Consider the following 20,018-nt stretch of genomic DNA (forward strand, 5'->3'; position numbering starts at 1 on the left):
ACCACGCAGACTGCCCCCCCCCCAAAAAAAAAAAAAACAAAACAACAACCCAACAAAAAACCAACCCACCTTTATGACTCCATGTGGTTTCATAAGGAAGCTCTTTTAATGCACACCAGGACTGTTTCAGATGGTGCTTGTTGAAGAATGCTGGAGCAGGTCCAAAGCAGCTCCAAACCCATTCAGGGCATCCACTAGCTTGCTAGGACATAAGCACACTCTGGTCTACTGTAGTTTCTTTAAATCAGCATCTCAGAAGCGCACCAACATCAGTTCCTTTTGGACATTAGCATTTAAAAAATATTCCCCAAAACACTGCTAAAAACATCAACAGGGGGCATGGGGGAAGAAACTAGCAAGGGGAGGGGCACAAAGAAGTCCAGAGTTTGGTACCAACTACAATTGCTGATGGCAAGAGAACCTGAACCGCAGCAGAAGCCCTTCTGCTGACGCCACCAGGCAGCCTGGCAGGAGAGGGGCAGCTCGGTAAGAGCTGGAAGCGGAAGGCGCAGCGAGCACCTACAGCATTCAGACATCTTCACCCCCACGGCTTGGTCTTCGGACACAAAAGGCCGATGAATTTTTCAAAGTTCTGCAAAGTTTCAAAGCGTCTTCAGGTAGGATCACTTGTATTTTCGCAAAAGGAAGACTTACCTGAGGCTTCCGTCACAAGAAGAACTGATGTCACAACTTGCTGTGGTTATTCGGTTGTACTTTAAGCTGTTTACTTTAAGCTGCCACTTTGTGTTCTGCGATTTTGACAGCAGCATTGTCTCCCCCAGTCTTCTTAAAGAAAACTGATTTTTCTTCATTAATTCAAAATTACCGAGTTATTTCCCAAAACAGTAACTGAGCTACTTACCGTATAATTACTGCTTTTAGACACAAGCATCCACCAGGCATTGCATTTCACGCGGATATCCACCGAGTCCATTACACTCACTGTACAAATCGTTCACTCATGCCTGACGAGTGACACCAGAAATTCTATTATCTTTGGCTTTCTAGATAGTTCTTTTGATGGACTAGGGGACAGCTACGCAGCTATTTAATCTGTACACAGATTCAATCTTAAAACAGACGGTAAAATTTGGATGTGATTTCACAGTAACACATTTGAAAGTGACAATTCTTAATCTCTCACTTTGTCTCAAAAAAATGTGGCTTTTGCATACCCTGCCATAACCCACACCAACCAGCTAAGCAGCACCAGCATCCAAACCAACTACATCCCTCCTGCTACTAGGACACATCCGAAACTGAGGGGCTTTCTGGACAGTTTTGTTTCTTTAAAATGGTTTCAGAATATTGGTCAGTCACTGCTTTGACAGAGAATAGTATTTTTTTCTTGATTGGTAGCGCTATATTATCCTAGAGACAGTCAGCTCATTTCTGCCATCAGATCAAGATATTTTCTCACGAACTCCCACTACTGAACATGCTCCTCGCTAGCTGTCCTGCCTCAGGAAGGCAACAGGTAAGCAGCCCAAAGCACAGGGCTGTTTCCTCCAAACTACTGCACTCCATTCCACGCTTACCTTTTTTCTTGCTTACTTTACGTCAGGCATCACCTGGAAGTAAGGTGATTAACCATTTGCAATGCTGCACCTTCTTCATTTTTTCCAGCTACAAGGAACATAGTTCATGTTGACAAGTTTCCCATTTTCCACTTTGAAAATTTCTCCCAGTTAAACACATACACCCCTTCCACATCCCTTCACAGATGCCATTACAGAGCATGAGAAAAAAAAAAGAAAAAAGCAACATAATCTCAACCATTTCCATACAGTGAATGTCTACTTTCCATAGAGTCAGAAATTAGTTAACACTCCCAAGAAGGCAGAGCAGAAAGAGAAATAAGGTACAACATAAAACTTGTACTCCATCCTAGAAATGCATTATTTTCTCCTTAATAAAGCCTTAGCTAGGCATATTGGTGGGAAACATTTAGCCAAGAATATAAAGAGAAAAAAAAATCCTCAGGGAGACTGCTGCCTATGGATGTAGAAGGAGCGAAGGTGTAAGGAAGGGATAGGAAACAGACAAGCTGCGGAATTAACAGAAACAAAATAGGGTTTAAGGTGTCTGACAGCTTCTTCAATCTGAATGATTTTAATTACTAACGCTGAATAGAACTGAATGAAACAACGTGAATCTGTGGAGCTCCCTTTTAAAGGTGGGAAATGCAGCAGACCCACGTTGCAGGTTCTGGTTTATGCAACCAGTGCACAGCGTCGAAGCCCCTGGTGTCCTCCGGCTGAGCAAATGAACACTGGGAGATGCTGGAAAGTCACCTTTCTGTCCAGAGACAAGCCTTGATAGCAGCCATGCCAGCTGTGGAAAATTAAGAGACTGCTCAACTTTGGTGCACGGAGACACACCTGTGCCATACAGCTTAATGTACCGAGTCCAGCCAGGAAGAATTCCTGATCTCCAGGGCAGGGGGAAGGGTGGGACTTTTAAGATCCAATTTTTTGTTAGCCAAGTTTGAAAGAGCTTGAAGAACAAACACCAACTACATCCAGACGCGTAAGCGCCTTACCCAGTATTTGTTACTAATCCAGGGCTTCTACCAATATTCCCGGCCCCAGGAAAGGCTCCAGCTGACGGTAAGTGACATAGTAAGTCAAGTCCCAAGCATTAGTAACAAACCCCTGCACCCCAAAACCGTGCACATCCTCCTCCAGCAACCTTAAGCCTTTTCCCCATTTGCTTAGCCTACCTGGATGAACCCTTCGACAAGTGACACTATCCAGTCCATCTGGATTTTAAAACCACCTGGATCAATTCAATACAAAGGCATTTTATTTGCCCCTAGCAATTTTCCTTTTTCCTCTCAATTCATGTGAAAGGACGAAAGAACTTTGTTACTTGTGGGATTAAACTCAGGCAGCTTCAGTTTTTACGCTTAATAGCAGCAGTCACATCAATAGCTGAAGTCTTCAAATAGCCAATTTAGTCAAACAAAACAGAAAAACAAATGCTCTACGTTTTCATTACCATACTTGACAAGGGATTCAGCTTTTGTCACAAGCAGTACCTAAAAATAATTATTCCACAACCACTACTGCATTTTGGAGAGGTTATGTAGATTTGTGGACTCTTTCTGACGCGTACCACACAGTGCAGTGACAGGAGGGAGCACACCTCATCTTTTTTAGCAGACGACACCACCCCCCCACCCCCGCCCCCAGCCGAGCAGGGCTCACACACCTTTGCTGGTGCATTGCTGCCCTGCGCCTGACCCAACGCTGCCCATGTCCATAAACCAGCAAGAAAAATTTCACTTTCTGAATTTTTCAGGAGCTGAATGGTGTAAACAAACAAATACCGGCCCAAAATATTTTGTGGTCAACAAAGGAGCTGTTCAAGCACGGAGTATCAAGTCATACAGAGAACTATAAGAAACTTAATAGGACACACAAAATGAAGCATCAGGAAGATTGAAACCGCAGGCACACCATCCCTAAGGATCTAACGCAGCAAGGCCACTGGGAGCAAGATTTCAGAGATCTAGGAGTAATAAACAAATACAACTGAACACCAAGAAAAGGGCAAGTGGAAAAAAAGACAGTTGAAAACTTTACACATCACCTCTTAACCACTTTGCTTACAATCCTTAAATGACGCAGCCAGATTATTATTTTCATATAGATGCAAACCTGAACTTCCCAGCATTCCCACTGAAGTCACACAGCACTGGACTGGAACCAGGGGCAAAAGCAGCAGAGAAGGATTTAGTCAAAGACACCTAAATTATCAAGTTACATTACGAGCAGTAAGAGTATCTGATATACTGCTACAGGCATCATACAAACACAGCACCCGCTAGAGTAAGGTTCTGCTGGAACTGGAGCAAATTCAGGTGTGCTGCAACAGCAAATACTTAAACATCTTCCTCTGGTAATCGGCATTATTTCCTGTAAATCTGTGTTCGATTATAATTCTAATTTATCCCGGTGGATGAGCACATTTCAAGTTGGAATATACTAAATCTGGCTGAACTTAGTCAAATTAAAATTACATTTTCAGATATTTACCATACTGTATGCAGTCAGTGTATAACCCTGCATAGTAAATTCAAATTCATCTAAGCTGGTGGCAAGCTGGAGTCCACTTTTCTCCAACTTGGAATGTAGCTTACTATTTTGAGACCAATTGTACAGTCTTGATTACTGTCACGCAAAGGGTAGAAGAAGCACAGCTTGACTCGTAGGCTCTGAAGTAGAATTTATTTTCTACTGGCAATTCAAGGATCTAGATTTAGATACAGCATAAAAATCAACTCACATAAGATGACAAAAAAGACTAGGAGAAGCTGCCCTGAAGGATTGCCAGTGCACATTAAAATGCCTAACACATCTCTAGTTGGGTTTCACATTGTCTGAATAATTATTACTAAGACTCAGAATCTATTTTTTGTGCATTTTCCTTCTGTATCATTCAGCTAGAAGTACAAAGCTAATTACCATGCACAATGCCATACTTTTCAATAAATACAAAAACATCGGATCTTTGCTTTCTGTCAGGAACTCTGAGGTTTGCTAGAAGTTTGGGCCAGAACTTTGACAGGTAGGTCCCTTTACAAGCCCAGTTTTTGGGTAAGGATCAAATCATACGCCTGCACGTTTCCAAGCAGCTGGTGATACCAGAAGCAGCGTAATCTAAAAGTTGCCTGAGCTTCTGAAGCCAAAGTCTTTATGGAAAGCACAATGAGGTCCCTTCCCAGGCTGGTTTCTTAGCAAAGTCACGCCTGCCTAGCAGTTTCTCACTGCTTACAAATAGTTTAAGAACAGGTCATCTCAGTTACACAGCAAGACAGAAAACAAAACAGAAAAAGAATGAGGGTTGGTAGGTTTTAATGCCACTGAATTTTCTAAGCCATCTACATCCACAGGGGAAAACCCCAAAACTTTTATTATGTGTTATTCTGCTGAGATTCAACCGCTCTTCTGCTTTTGCTTTTTACTGGTTTTCACCACATTTACAGTTTACCATAACTTTTACGTATCTTTTGAGCATTTCATTAGAACAGAACTATCTTGAATCAGCTTCACAACAACTGGTCAGGTCATTCACATCTTTCCACACCAAGCAGGTTGTTCTCAGTTTCCCAGTAGTCCAGAGCTCTACACCCCCACATACTTAAGATCAGGTAACACAGCTTTGAACCACCACTAAAAATGCAGGCTAGCCTGATTAATCTCAAACTTAATGTCTTGATGACATTGGCAGGATGTCATACATGTAAGCAGCAATGAAGCATTACCTTTGCTACTGGAAAGAAACATGTTTTCAAAAACCAAACCCAGTCTTCCAATACTGGACACATACCACAAGTGGACAAAAAAACCCCAGGACACCTCCCACTAGGTGTCCACTGTTCTTAACTGAGCAGTTAAGAACAAACAAGGCCATTTTTTAATATTTTTTTGCCTGGAGCTTTAGCTCTCCAAGTCGGTAATCTCTGAAGCGCAATTGTTTTGACAACTTAAGCCACCTGCTCTGTTACTACGGCACTCACACGCAGAGCCTCCAAACACAGCGGTTCACATGAGTAGCTTCAGGTCTGTGGCATCAGAGAAGTTACTATACTATATTTTAAGGACTTACCTATACAAGACAGCATTCTGCACTCAGTTTTGTATCTGAGAAGATACAGAAAAGAATCTCAGAAGGCAACAGCAGGAGCACTGCCAGAAAGCAGCTAAAGCCAAGAACTGGAAGGTGAAAACCTTCCCTCCACTCTTCATGAATTACCAACACCTTTACTGGGCTTCCCTCAAGCTGGATACCCAATACGTTACATCATTTTGTGACCTAACAGCAGTGGTCCCTTAATGATCTCTTGTCAAGCATTTCCCCTTTTATAAATAGCACTTTTTTTTTTTTTTTTTTTTTTTACAAATCCAAAACCATTTTGGATGCATACCAAACATGAAATCTTGCATTTCCTGTAATTAAACTAGCTTGTAGAATCTAAAAGATACTTGAGCAGAGGACAATTTACATTTGCCAAAGCTAGAGACATACACAACTCCTCCTCTTCTCTGTTCCGATCTCCTTCAACAGTGATTTTGGTTGTGCCATTTACTTAAGTGCTGGCTTTACACAAAGTTCTGTATGCCCCCCGTTAAATAAAACAAACGTTGAAAGGATATCTCGTTTCAGCATCTGGTGCCACAGGTATTCAAAAGTGGTGCTGTTCAGAAAAAAACACATACCCCACACATACAACCAGAGAGAAGGAAACTTATCACCAAGAAAAGTGGATGCATTTTCCATACCTTAAGCAATCTTAAATCTAAACAACATATGCAAAGTTCCTATCTTCAATGCTTTTATTCAAATCAAAATACAAATACAAACATTTGAAAATGTACAAAAATAAAAGAGAATGTTTTCTACATCTTAAAGCAGATCAAACTTACTTCTACATGTGCAATCCTTTCTGTGGGAAATCCTAACCAGCAGACGTTTTTCTGTTCTCTTCAGAGCACTCTGCCAAATCCCCTCCCTCAAATCTCCAGCCACACTTAAGACTACAAGCAAGGGTTCAAAACACCTAACACACGCAATGTCTCTGAACAGGTTACAAAGAAACCACTTCTCACAGGTAATAAACATAATATATCTCCCTAATGACTTTAGGGCAAACTACACGCTGACGGGTGGTCTGCAATTCCAGCTTCCCCTAATTTGTCAATACATAACGTGGGCACCGCAGCTGGACTACATTTTTGCAACCTAGTTTTATAAATCCGAAAAAAGCAATAATAGCTTTGTTGATAGCATTCTTCCTTCCTCCCTCTTTCCCCCAAAGTTCCAACCCTTCAAACAAAAATGTATCTGCAAATAAGAGGCGGTAGAAGAGGTCTCAACCCAAAATAATTGTTTTTTTACATCATCCGCCAACACAATAGAAACTGAAATGATCATCTGCTCAAAATCACATTGTACTAATGAATGCAGTGGAAGCATTATCACAATAACAGCTTTAAACAATCCTATAATATATATCCCAGTATTGCTTGTATCAAGGTTTTCTCAGTGATATTGATCAAATTATCTCAAGCAGTATAGTTATCTCGATGTTCTGTCATTCTCTTTGCTTTAATATTTGGCCAGGACAATGTTTTCTTTTCACGATCTGGCAGTAGATGCTTTTTGCAGCTGCAGTAATGTAGGGATAGGCGAGGCAACACTGGTGGGAAGAGGTAGCTGCTGACACTGATGTTACTGGAAAATATATTTTTGGGGCACATAAGCCCTCGTTAAGGTCTCAAATACCACAGGAGGCTTTGAAATTAAAACCAGTTGCTCGATCTACGCAAATGTGCTCAGTCCCTAAGAGAAAAAGCAAGTTAACAGCATTTCAAAGAAAGCTCCCAAGAAACAGATTCTCTCCAACCTTTTCCTTTGCCATTCCTTCAGTTGTCAACCTCACCCACATCATGCAATCTCTTGCTTAGCAAGAGAACAGTTAATGTCCACTTGTACAGTGTCCAGAAAATAGGCACCTAAACCATAACCTTCGAACTGCTACCTGCAACAAACCAGAAATACTAACCCAGCCCTCTGTGGGTAGGGACCTCTAACTTCTGCTACGATGGAGATAAATGCAGGTTGAATACAGGCTGCATAATGGCATCCTGGCTGCAGCACACGACTAAACTACCTTGCAATTTTATTCCTTCTACAGCTACGACTCTTCCCTCTGAAAAATCCAATCATCTGCAGACAAAACAGTAAATATTACAGAAACGATGTTTAATTCTGGAACAATAGCTAGCTCAGTATGACATAGCCATTCTCAGTATTTTGGCTTCAGGTCATCTGACTGAAAATCATTATTCTGTACCTATGTGTATAGAATTCACTAGTTGTTTAAGTTTCTCTAGCAAATTTTAATCACTGTCTTATTTCCTGCTGTCTTAAAATACTTTAAGATTTTCCTGTGAGCTCCTTTCAGCACTAACACATTATATACTTTTTTTTTACTTAACATTTTTCAGTCCAAAGGAAAACTTGTTTTTCTAAAAAGATCCTGAGCACATTTTTTCAATCATTATCTTCCCCCCAAAAAAAACCAAAATCAAACCCACCAACGCCTGACGTGGGATACTGTTAACACTGGTAACATCGGGACATTCTCCAGTTACTTCACACTACTGGTTAAGGTTAAAGGACAGTGCTGAAGACTACCTGAAGTCTGCTTGAGGCTTTCTTTTTCTTGCTAATACATAAGAACACATCACAGGCAGTTTTACTGCAAACTGAGAAGCAGCCAAAAAACGTGAGATGTATTTATTACCAAACAAGACAAACTCTGCAACACTTAACATAGGACCCATACCTGGAAAAAAGGCTAAATATCAATATGTAGGTAAGATGCAGCTACACGTAAGACAATTTTCAGAGAGTTAAGTCTAATAATCTACTTCTTGCAACTAAGTTTCACATAGACCTAGTGTGAAGCTACAACCAGCAAGTACACCGACTGACAGGGAAGACCAATATGAAACACGAAGTTTTTGATGTAAGAAAATTGCTTCGCTTTTAACAAGGTGGGAAGACACACAACATACATTATGAAACGGGCAAGTCAGTATTTGAGAGGTAGTCTAGTTGCTCATTTGACTGGGAGAGGTAGAGCTAGTTGACAAATCAATAGCCAGTCAAAATGATAATGATCCCAAGTTTTCAAAGATGCAAAAAAATTACTTTCAGCCCAAGACTGCTTATGCCACCAGGGATTTGTTTGTCTTGCTCATATTTACTCACTTTTACAGGTAAGGGTATTATAAAATATCCAGTCAGGGAGAGAATGCTCCCAGAAATAACCAGGGAAACAGCTTAACTACGTTTTGGCATGTGTCAACCAATTAATCTAATTTATACATCTTACGACTAGGAAGGTTAGTAAAGCTAAACGCTCTTCTCTTTTGGCAGGTTGATAGAACTACAAAACCAAATACATATCAAAAACTAGAAGCAAGTTAAGTCTCAAATTCTATAGGGTTTACCTACATAAAATTCTCCATGCGATTTCTTCCCACGGGAAAAAAGACCAGTTACTTTAGAGAGCAAAGCCAATGAGACATATTGGTCAGTCAACAGGTATTAAACCCCTCGCATCTTAAAAGTTAAGACACCTGGGTACAGATTCATACATAATGCTCCCTCGGATTGATGTAGACTCTTCCAGGTCCTGAGTTTGGCGGGTATCTGCTGCTCCAGTTTTTGTAGTATGTTTGCTGATAAACAGGATACATATGCTGCAGACCTTCTTGCTCCTGTGGCTCTTCCACCTCGCAAGTAAGTTGCCCTCCATTCACAGCCTTCTAAACACAAACAAGAAGCAGATCAGTTTCACAGTTCATGTATAGTACCTGCAATTCCTATTCTTGTTAAAGCTTTAAGCAAAACAGAAGGTGCATGATGTCCAAATCAGTCCTATGGATCAAGAAACAGGAACTGAAAAAAATTCCAATCCGTAACAGACACAAAGTAATAGTAACTACTCAGAGTTAACCTCAAAATGTTGTTTCAAAGCAAGTCAGACTTTAAGGCTGAAAAATGCTAACAAGCAAATCACAAACTATAAAAACATCTGTTAGCATTCCTGTGCTTTGTTATTTTATTCAACAAAAACTTCAAAGCTGTAGTGTCTATGTATTTAAACTCAGTCAGCAAAACTACCTAGGAAATACACGCTATGAAAATGATAGATACTTTCTACTTCATGGACACCAAACCAACACATCCAAAGTTATCGACTGGGACGGACAAATACTTTGTTCTTCATGAACAACCTCCTTATAAGCTTATTCTAAGGAACATGATGAAATCAAAGCCTCAATCAGGAATTCAAGCCATCTTCTTATTTACCATGTGCTGCAAGTTTCCAGCATCCTTCTCTCTGTACTGGCTTTGCAAAGCAAAATGTTCTTTCTGAAAGAAGAAAGTTACAGTGGAAACAAGTCAAAATTCAACCCTGCAGCACAGATTTGCTTTATACAAAAATGCTAATAATCACAAAATACACTCTGCCTTGTGAAGCCTTAACTGATCACCATTTAGAACACTTCTTACAAGTTAATCTCTGGCAGCAAAAGATGCTATTGTCAATTTAAGAAGTGTTGTTTATACATTTAATTTTGACCTTTTTATTTAAGCATAGATCTTTTTAATCTTTCTCAAATGTGCTTAACATGACATTATTTTAGGTAAGCCACAGGCTAAAAAAAAAAAAAAAAAATTATCCAAAAGTTTTCACAAGCATCATACAGATTGATGCTCAGTGATATTGCACAAAAGTATTAACTGGAAAGGAATTTACTTGTATGCTACTGAGAGTAGAAGGGAATACATTTGCTTTTTAACGTCATAAAATTAAATTAAGCACTTCCTACTGAAAAATTTAAAACTTCTAATGAGACTACTGAAAACAAATACAAGAAAATGCTTTTCATTACAACTCATTTTATTCTACCCTTCTTAATTAAAGCAGCATAGATATATTTACAACTCATCTACTCAAGTTTGTTTTGCTGACTGCTTTTCCAACTGACAGCCCACACTCCCTCGATGTTTTACCATTAGCTTTTTCTGTGAGGTCTAGAACCTGTTCCTCAAAGCATGACTCTCCAAAATATGAGTTCAGAGGTCTAGGAAGGCTGGATAGCTAGATGTACATCAGGAACTAACTGGCATTCTATCCACAGGACAAGACAAGAGCTAACAGCAACCAAAATCCTCCTGAACACACATCACGTGAACACCCTACATCTCAACATCAACTGCGGATCTGCTCCTACTGTTCAGCATGGCTTGCTAATGCCACCGTAGCCATACACAGCAGTAGGTTCTGCAACTCAGGTAGGAGTCCATTGCTTGGGTCATGAAGCCCATTAGTCCTTTGGAAAATTGGCTATGCTAGAATAGGAAAAAAAACCCACAAACAACAACTTGCTGTCCAGCTGGGTCCTGCTACCCGATTCCCTCTCCTGCTTATGATAGTAGTCTTCAAAAGTCAAGTCTGTTCTGCAGTTCTTCGCCCTTTGTTGTCCCCTGGAGTCCCACCACCAAGATCAATACAGGTCTACAGGCTGCTTAACACTAAGTTTCAGAACTCAATAGCAGCACATAGCTATCACAGTAACAAAAAAAGTCGTAAGGTGACAGTGATCTAGTGATCAAAGCATTTGAGAGGCGTCTCTATCACTTAATGCTTCAGCCAGGTCTCACAGAAAGTCCATGGCAAAAGCAGAGGTTCTCAGCTGGCAGATGGCCCGCGGCGCTCTGCCCTCTGACATTTCGCACCAGAACGGCTCCCGGGGGTACCGGGGCCCTCAGCAGCTTTCTGAGCCACAGCAGCCACCAGCACTCCTAGTGGCACCACTCCACTTGGGCCTGACACGAGTGCTGGTGTTAGCCCTCAGCTCCAGAGAGCAAACACTGGTTGGTAAAATTACAGGTACACGGAAGATACGTAAATAATGCAGAGGTTACTCCTGTCCATTAGAATACACATGGGTTAAGGAGTGAAGACACACAACTTCTAGATAGAAAATTGTATCCTACAAAGCTTCTCATGTCAACTATGTTAACCCCTGGAACAGCTGGTCACTGTTGGTACTCCTGATTTTTAAGAGGCCATAGTTGTGGCTTACTTGGTATACATTTTACTTATTCATGGCAACCAAAACAGTATTCAAGTACACAGATGCTTCATAACCAGCTAAGCTGAAACCATCTAAGAAACAGCACCAGATGGAAGTCTTGCTCACTGCATGCAACTGAAGAAAAATGAGCTACACGTAGCTTATCTATACTTCATGTACAGTTAACATGCAAAGACAGAAGTATTAGTGTTTATCAGTAGATGCTATTGTTAGAAAAGCAGCACTACTGGCACATGAATCAGCACACTTGCTGTGCTCTTGGAAGCAAGCTAGAAAAACCTGGCAGAAGGGAACTTCCGCCAGAGCTCACCCAGACATTCTGTTGAAGTAGAATCATCCATACCTATGTCTCACCTGAACAGTGTTTGGAGATACTATTCAAAAGCAGGTCGGACTACAAATAATTTTCCCAGATAGCCTAGTATCTTCCCTATTCTGCTACTAGCAAAAATCTCATTTCCTCAAATATGTTTTTTAGGTGGGTTTATTTTTTTTTGTGTGTGTGTGGTTTCTCTTTAATTTTCTTGGTTTTTGTTTTGACATCCAAAGGAAAACAAGTAAATTTCTGTTCTTTGCAATGGTCCTTCACTTGGTAGGAAGAACATCGCATGTTCCAGTACTTCTTTCACAACGGCCAACTGCCTCCTTCAGCCAATCAGCCCTGTACAAACCGCGATAAACACTGTTCAAGTGCCCCACGGGTCCTCCGATCGTCTCATGCTTAAAGTGGAAATTTGGTCTCATCTCAACAAGCAGACTACTGCTACACTTGGCAGCTGCTGGCAGACGAGAACAGATGTTTATCTGAGTAATTTACCACACTGATCCAATCATAGACACGAGGCATTTAGGTTTTGCTCAGGTCTCTACCTAGTGGGATCTCGGGACTTAGACTGCTTGAGTCACGATCCACTAGCAGCATTTCTCAACTAAGAAGATGTTTCCCCCACCAACTTCAAGCTTCCTTGGTAAAGCTCAGGACTCCCAACTCACTCTCCTCCCTCAGTCATCCTCCTAAACCTCAGCCCTCTAGCAACCTCTGGGATTTTTTTGGAAAAGGCAGCAAAACTCCTGGAAAACACGCAGTTCCTGTTGTGTAAAGAGGGTAAATAAAAGAAGTTCTCTTCATAGCAACATACAACTAAGTGGATCTGGGTCATGTATAAGGAGCCTTCAATGACTATCAGATTTATTCAGAAAACAGAGAACTCTGCAGCTTAAACCCGCATGTTTTAGCTCCAGTCTGCCACTAACCAATATCACAACTTCACCATTTGTCTGCCGTCAGCAGCCTCACGGTGACCAAGTTGGAAAAAAAGCTGAAATAACATTACAGCAGCTGAAAATAACAGGCTCAGGTATAGCCAAAGGAAACAAACATATACCTTGAGGTTACACTGCCACTGGTCTAAGAGATACCACAGTTACGACTCGAAAGGTAAAACTTTACAGACGAGCAGGACACAGCCTGAACAGCTGTAAGATTATGGAAGACAGAGTGGACCAACATATGGTGCCTGTGATTTTCTGCCAAAGGAGAGGGCAACTGCACTGCGGTAAGAGTAACCGCATGAAAGAAACCCATCAATCAAAGCTAGTAAAGAGCCATCGTATCACGAAGAGCTCATTTCTTTAACAGGGTTCATATCAGAACAGAATACAAACAGGCTGCATTCTGTGCGGTTCATAATAAACCTATTCAGGCTAAGAATAGTTGGATATAATTTTTTCTTCACTGCAAACGGGTCATTACTTCCAACACCTGCCTGCATACATGAAGTTGCTGAATACTTCCATGCAATTAGTAGTTACAGCACTGATTAGCTTATATATACACATCTTGAACATGTAAATTAAGTTAGAATTTGGGCTAATAAGAGCCCAGTTCTGGAACTGCCTCCCTGATTTTCCCCTAAACAGTCAAAGCACAACACAAGAGCAGAGCACTGTCTCCTCGAGGACAGACAACGTAAGACCTTCCAAACTGACCCAAGAGCTAAACAGACACTCAATTATTTACAAAACCATTAAAATAAACACAACTTGTCACTTTGTGCATGTTTATATACTCACCTCTAATTTGATTTTATCTGGCAGACAAAGTTCTACTCATTTCAGGAAGAAATGCTTCCTTGCCCTTTTTCTGGGCTCTATTGAATAAATACACTGCACACGTTACACAGCACACTTGAAGGCGTATTTTCAAATCCCAAGCAACTCGGATCCTTCTTGGGTATTTACGGCTTTAATGTCTATCAGAAGGGGTAGAGAGTATCTAAATGTTACACTTTAATTTTCTTCTTAAACTTAGTTTAATAAAAAACCTATACTGCAACTACACATTTGCAGCTCTGTGAACAATGGTATTTTTCCCAGGGAAGAACTAGCACAACCAAACACTTCCTCAGGCAGGAGCAGAAAACCTTCCTGCAATTCAGTCAGCTCACTGAGGGGCCACTTTTGATCACGAATTTTAGATTAGACAAGCTATAGAATATATTAATGATAACGTCATTTACTTGACACAGAAGATTCGAAACCTTCTTTTGTAAAAAACTTTTCTTTTTTTTGGTCACCATTATGGTGGAGTAACTTTTAGTGAAACAGGTTATTTCCAGACTGACAGTTAATCACCAGCTGCCTGAGTGGAAGAAAGGCCAATTTTAATCACACCAAGCAATGCTACCTAAGAATTATAATTTAGGATACAGTTTACACCATGGTATCACTAATTAACTTCTTCCCTGTGTGCCTCACTGCTAATCGTACAGGAGCACAACAGGCTAAAGCAACAGCTTTTACACAATTGGCAATTTGTTTCTGGTTGGTAACTCCTGCTTTCCCCAAGAGCCTCACAGTAGTAGCAACAACATGAAGTAGTGAAGTTGCAGGTCTCACGGCAGAGCCCCCCCAGACACCCAACAAAAATTCAAACAGGGAGGTAACGTTTGCACTGGTCATACACCCACGTTCTCACCTTCAAAAATATTTTGGCAAAGAACCCAATCTCAGTAACACTTCATTCTTTTCTCCTCCCTTCCCCTTAACGTTTTACTTTTCCACATTCATTATTTAGTTCAAGTTTTTAAGCAATTTTGAGTTAACTTGTAACGTGACCTGCAAATGCATTGTGTAACAAGTTCAAAAAAATAATCTTCTAATGTTTTCTACTTACTCCACACTTCCAGTAGTTCTTTGCTGCCATCTTCACAGGCCTGTTACTCCAACTTTAGTTTGCCATGTTTTCTGTCTTCTAATTAAATGTAAGAGTTTTTTACCCCTTACACGACAAGCACACTGCGTTTGCTTGTCGGGTCCTAGAATGCAATCTGCAGACCAGTTCTGAGAATATGTGATTTACCACTTATCAGAAGAAGACACTGCTCTTTCATACCCGTGCTAAGAGCATGAAGTCATCACATCAGGCAGCAAAAAGAAGAGAAGTCTTAAAGGCACAGCAGCAGGCTGTCCCCACGTGCCAGAAGACGAGCCAGTGGGGCAGACCACCGGCCTGGCTAAACAGAGAGCTTTGGCTGGAACGTGGGGAGCGGGGGAAAGGAGAGCTTACCCCTTGGAGAGGACTACAAGGATGTTGTGAGGTTACACAGGGCAAAGGTTAGAGAGATAACAGCCCAGCTAGAGCTCAGGCTGGCCACTGCTGTAAAACATAACAAAAGAATGTTTTGACAAACACATTAGAAACGTGAGGAGGATGAAGGATAATCTGCATATTTTACTGGCTGCGGGGGAGAACGTTGCCACAAAGGATGAGGTAAAAAAAAGCTGAGGTACTTCATGCTCTCCTTGCCTCAGTCTCTAATAGCAACACCAGCTACCCTCAGGGTAACTTCCAGCCCTGAGCTGGAAGACAGGGATGATGAGCAGAATGAAATCCCAACAGTCCAGGAAGAAACCGTTAGTGGTCTGCTGCTCCACTTAGACATACACGAGTCTATGGCGCCAGATGGGATCCACCCAAGGGTGCTGAGGGACCTGGCAGTGGAGCTCACCAAGCCGCTCTCCATCATTTATCAAGTCCTGGCTAACCGGGGAGGTCCCATGAGACTGGAGATCAGGCAAAGTGACAACGATATACAAGAAGAGCAGGAAGCAGGATCCAGGGAACTCCAGGCCTGTCGGCCTGACCCTGGTGTGGGGCAGGTTATGGAGCAGGTCATCCTGAGCACCATCACGCAGAACACGCAGGACAACTGGGGGAATTGGGCCCAGCCAGCGTGGGGTTATGAAAGGCAGGTCCTGCTTGATGAACCTGATCTCCTTCTACAACAGGATGACCTGCTTAGTGGATGAGGGAAAGATCATGGGTGGTGTCTACCTGGACCTTAGCAAAACCTCTGACACCATCTCCCTGGAGAAACTGGCTGCTCGCGGCTCGAACAGGTATACTCTGTGCGGGGTTAAAAGCTGGATGGACAGCTGAGCCCAAAGAGTGGTGCTGAACGGAGTTACACCCAGTTGGAAGCCAGTTCCACATGGTGTTCCCCAGGGCTCAGTAGTGGGGCCAGTCCTGTTTAATACCTTTATCGATCTGCACAAGGGGACCGAGCGCACCCTCAGCAGGTTTGCAGCTGGCACCAGGCTGGGGGGAGTGCTGCCGTGCTGGGGGCAGGAGGCTCTGCAGGGGGTCTGGGCAGGCTGGGGGATGGACCAAGGCCAGTTGTGTGAGGTTCAACATGGCCAAGTGCCGGGTCCTGCCCGTGGGTCACACCAGCCCCACAGCGCTGCGGGCTGGGGGCAGAGCGGCTCAAAGCTGCCCCATGGAAAGGGCCCGGGGGTGCCGGTCAGCAGCCGGCTGGACACGAGCCCCCAGTGTGCCCAGGTGGCCCAGGAGGCCAACAGCACCCTGGCTCGGATCCGAAACGGTGTGGCCAGCAGGGCCAGGGCAGTGCCCGTGCCCCTGTGCTCGGCGCTGGTGGGGCCGCACCTCGAGCCCTGGGTTCAGTTTCGGGCCCCTCAGGCCCAGAGGGACGTAGGGGGGATGGAGCGTGTCCAGAGCCGGGCAGGGGGCTGGGGAAGGGGCTGGGGCACACGGCTGGGGGTGCTCAGCATGGAGAGGAGGGGGCTCAGGGGGGACCTGATCGCTCCCTACAGCCGCCTGACAGCGGGTGGTAGCGAGGGGGTGTAGGAGCTGTAGACATCTCCCAGGTAAGTAGTGGCAGGACAAGAGGAACCAGCCTCAAGTCCTGCCAGCAGAGGTTTACTTTGGCTATCAGGAACAATTTTTTCATGGGAAGGGTGGTCAGGCACTGGCACAGGCTGCCCAGGAAGGTGGTGGCATCACCATCCCTGGAGGCCTTTAACACACACGCAGACGTTGTGCTTAGGGACACGATTCAGTGACGGACTTGGCAGTCCTGAGTTAATGGTTGGACTTGATGGTCTTAAAGTTCTTTTCCAAACTAAATGACTATGAAACACACGAGGAACAAGAACCCCTGCACCACCACCAAAGGCTAATGTTCTGTGAGCAAAAAACTGCCTGCTCAAGAATTTCTACCAACAGTGGATTTAGACATGATTTAGACAAGCACTGGAAACTCCAGTGGGTTCATTTACGCAATTAATTTTAGAGACAAAGAAAATCTCACGTGGTATGCAAACACAACATCTTTGCTACAGAACAAATTTGTACCTTTTACTGCCATGCAGCAAGTGATTGAACCAAAATCGTCAGGTTCACTGTAGCTGGTGTTGAGCTACAGTATTTCTATGCAGAAAAACACAGTGTACCTGGGGTTTTGTGCTTGGATACTTACCTTTACATCTTGCAGAGTTTCATAAAAGCATTGAGTTTCATTTTAAACATGCTCCTTCTCCAAGTCCTTTAAAAGCCTAAAGCAATTATCCCATCATCATCATCATCTTACATTTTCTCATCCTTTCCAATTTAGAAATCCCATTACAAAAGCCTCCACCAGTAAAAAGCTTGTGCCTCATCTAGTCTCTATCTGGTTAATTGTTTTTTCCATTGTAAGATCCTTTTATCAATATAGATGAGTTTATCTATGCACATTTTGTGCTTCCTTCCTTCCTTGTTAGCCTAAACAGCTCTTCAATCTAAGGCAAATTATAACAATAATGCTTCCTTCTTCATCAAGGAAGAGACATTCCCACCTGTATTAAGACCATTAGGAAAAAAAACCCCACAACTAGAAAAGTGCAAGAGTGCCACAATCTATAAATGAATCAATATTATGCTAGGTTTCAGAGTACTGTGGATGATCTTTTCAAATTTGATCCAGTAATGCCTTCGTTCAGTAAATAGCGTTATATGCTTTTAAATGTGCTAATAAAATTCCATCATCTTCTTCCCCGTGTCAAACAGAAATACAAATATTACCATTAAGGAGCTTTAGCATTTGACAGGGTTGCCTGGCTAAATACGTGACATATTCTTTCAAGCTGGCAGTCTCAAGTCAGCCTTCTCATGGCTAGAATTACCTACTGGGCTGTTTCTCCCTTCTCCACTTCTATTTCTGTCACTACAAAAAAGCTCTATTATTTCTGAATATTTCAAGAACTCTGAACATTCATGCACTCCGTTGTACAAAACTACATTTCCCCCCTGCTTTCCTTCAAAAGCAAACCAGACATGAATTCAGTTTTCAGAGCGTCAAAGACTGTGCATCTCAGTCATGTTTCTAGGCGAGTAAAGTTTGCTTCTGAGCAATATATTCTTTGAAATATAGTGAAAGCAACTGTAATGATTCAAAGGATGCCTGAATTAGTGCTTCCTCTCCCGCTCCTTTTATAAATATTATGCAACAGAGGAATTCTTTTTTAAGCCACTGGAATTCTTCCATTGCTCAACTTCCTCTCAAATCGCCACAAAACTCATGTGCCAAGCAGAGATCCCTCTCTCACCAAAGATGTAACCTTCAGGCTGCTCACTGCTCTTTCACATTACGTGCCAAAAATAGTTCTGAGTATCAAAATAGTATTTCCATGACAATGACTGTTAAAAAACCACCCGGACAAAAGCGATAGCTTTGTCACTAAAAAAAGTTGATAAAGATGAACTACAGTCTTCACAGTAAATTAAATTATACTGCCTTATTTTTTCCTTTGTTCCACTTATTACTCCTGTGTTTTGGACTTTGCCTCACGTTGAGGGCCATAAGTGAAGCAGTCTTTCTCAATTTTTAAATTATTCACATGGATACGTAAACTGTTATCTGCAAATATCAGTACTGAGAAATTATTATGAGTACTCCATTACACAGTAATTTTACATATACATGTAGCTTATTATTTAACATTAGCACGTAAACACTAATAAATTCTTAAAGTATACTTAAGCTTCCAAGTCTGAAAGATAAACCATGAAAGACACTGACTATCTAGTACTATCTAACATCTACAACAGCCCACTTCATTTTAACACCGATACCTACCTACTCAGGCATGGGTAAAGTTTAGTAAAATACAACAGCTAGGACACAAACAGAACTGCAGCTTCTTCAGTTGCACCTGGAATACTTGATCCAAAATACTTTTGGAATACAAGTTCCAAAAAAGCCTCTGTGCACGGTTTGAACAATAACCATACAAAAGACTGAAAAATTTGCACATTACATTTAACAACTTGCCAGAATCAGCTTAAATTGAATCAATCCACTTTCAGTCCTGTTATTGTCAGCATGCAGAAGACACCATTTAAGTTCATTCTCCTTTAACTTGGCTTTGCACCTTTGTGAAGTTTAACATTTCTGCTCAGATTGAATTAGACCATCTATTGCTGCTGACAATGCAGTGATGCTTCACTTGCAGTTTTCAGCGTAACCAGAAGCTTTCATCTGAGCCGCCTGGAGAGGCTTCACCAGCATGCTTCTCACTTACGACTGTGCAGTTCAAGCAGCACCTGGAACCCAGAATACACGGCTAGTACCGACTTCTAGACCAACAGGATGAGACGTAGCAACAGGCTGCTAACTTGCTCCTACCTCTTTACAGCTGTTCAAGCGTTGGCTTACTACACCAAAACAATGCAACCAATCACTTTTTGGCTAAAGCTAGTATTTTGACATGTATTTCTATTGAATAGAGTAGAAGTTCTTGCCTAAAGCATAACAGAGAGTACATGCTGATTCTAGGTAGTATCATCTAGGAAGACTCAACCTCCAGCTCTTTTCAGTTTTGGAGTTCCACAAAAGAGAAAAAGAACAGGTACACTAACAATGTTATGCCAACATCCATTATTTTTAACTAAAGCACAGTTAACATTTAAGCCTGAAGGAGAGCTAGATCACTCTCCTCCCTTCCCCAAAACAACTTTAAACTGTATTTATCCAGCTTGAGGGCAGTGAGTAT

The 20,018-nt window shown here is 42.0% G+C and overlaps 1 protein-coding gene across 5 annotated transcripts in view; it reads right to left on the bottom strand.

The window, feature by feature from the left end:
* Positions 1–6,323: 6,323 nt before the first annotated feature.
* Positions 6,324–20,018, bottom strand: part of NECTIN3 (nectin cell adhesion molecule 3) — a 69,397-nt gene continuing 55,702 nt past the window's right edge. For 2 of the 5 annotated variants that reach the window (XM_080375295.1, XM_080375293.1), the window contains exons 8-9: positions 9,892–9,954; positions 6,324–9,344 (exon numbers count right to left, since the gene is read on the bottom strand). In XM_080375295.1, the coding sequence (XP_080231421.1) occupies positions 9,168–9,344; positions 9,892–9,954 (240 nt within the window). In that variant the 3' untranslated portion in view covers positions 6,324–9,167. The remainder of the gene's footprint in view (positions 9,345–9,891; positions 9,955–20,018) is intronic. The other 3 variants (XM_080375294.1, XM_080375297.1, XM_080375296.1) reach the window with 3 other exon arrangements.

This window comes from Falco punctatus, assembly GCF_963210335.1.
Source record: "Falco punctatus genome assembly, chromosome: 2".
Classification (NCBI taxonomy): Eukaryota; Metazoa; Chordata; class Aves; order Falconiformes; family Falconidae; genus Falco; species Falco punctatus.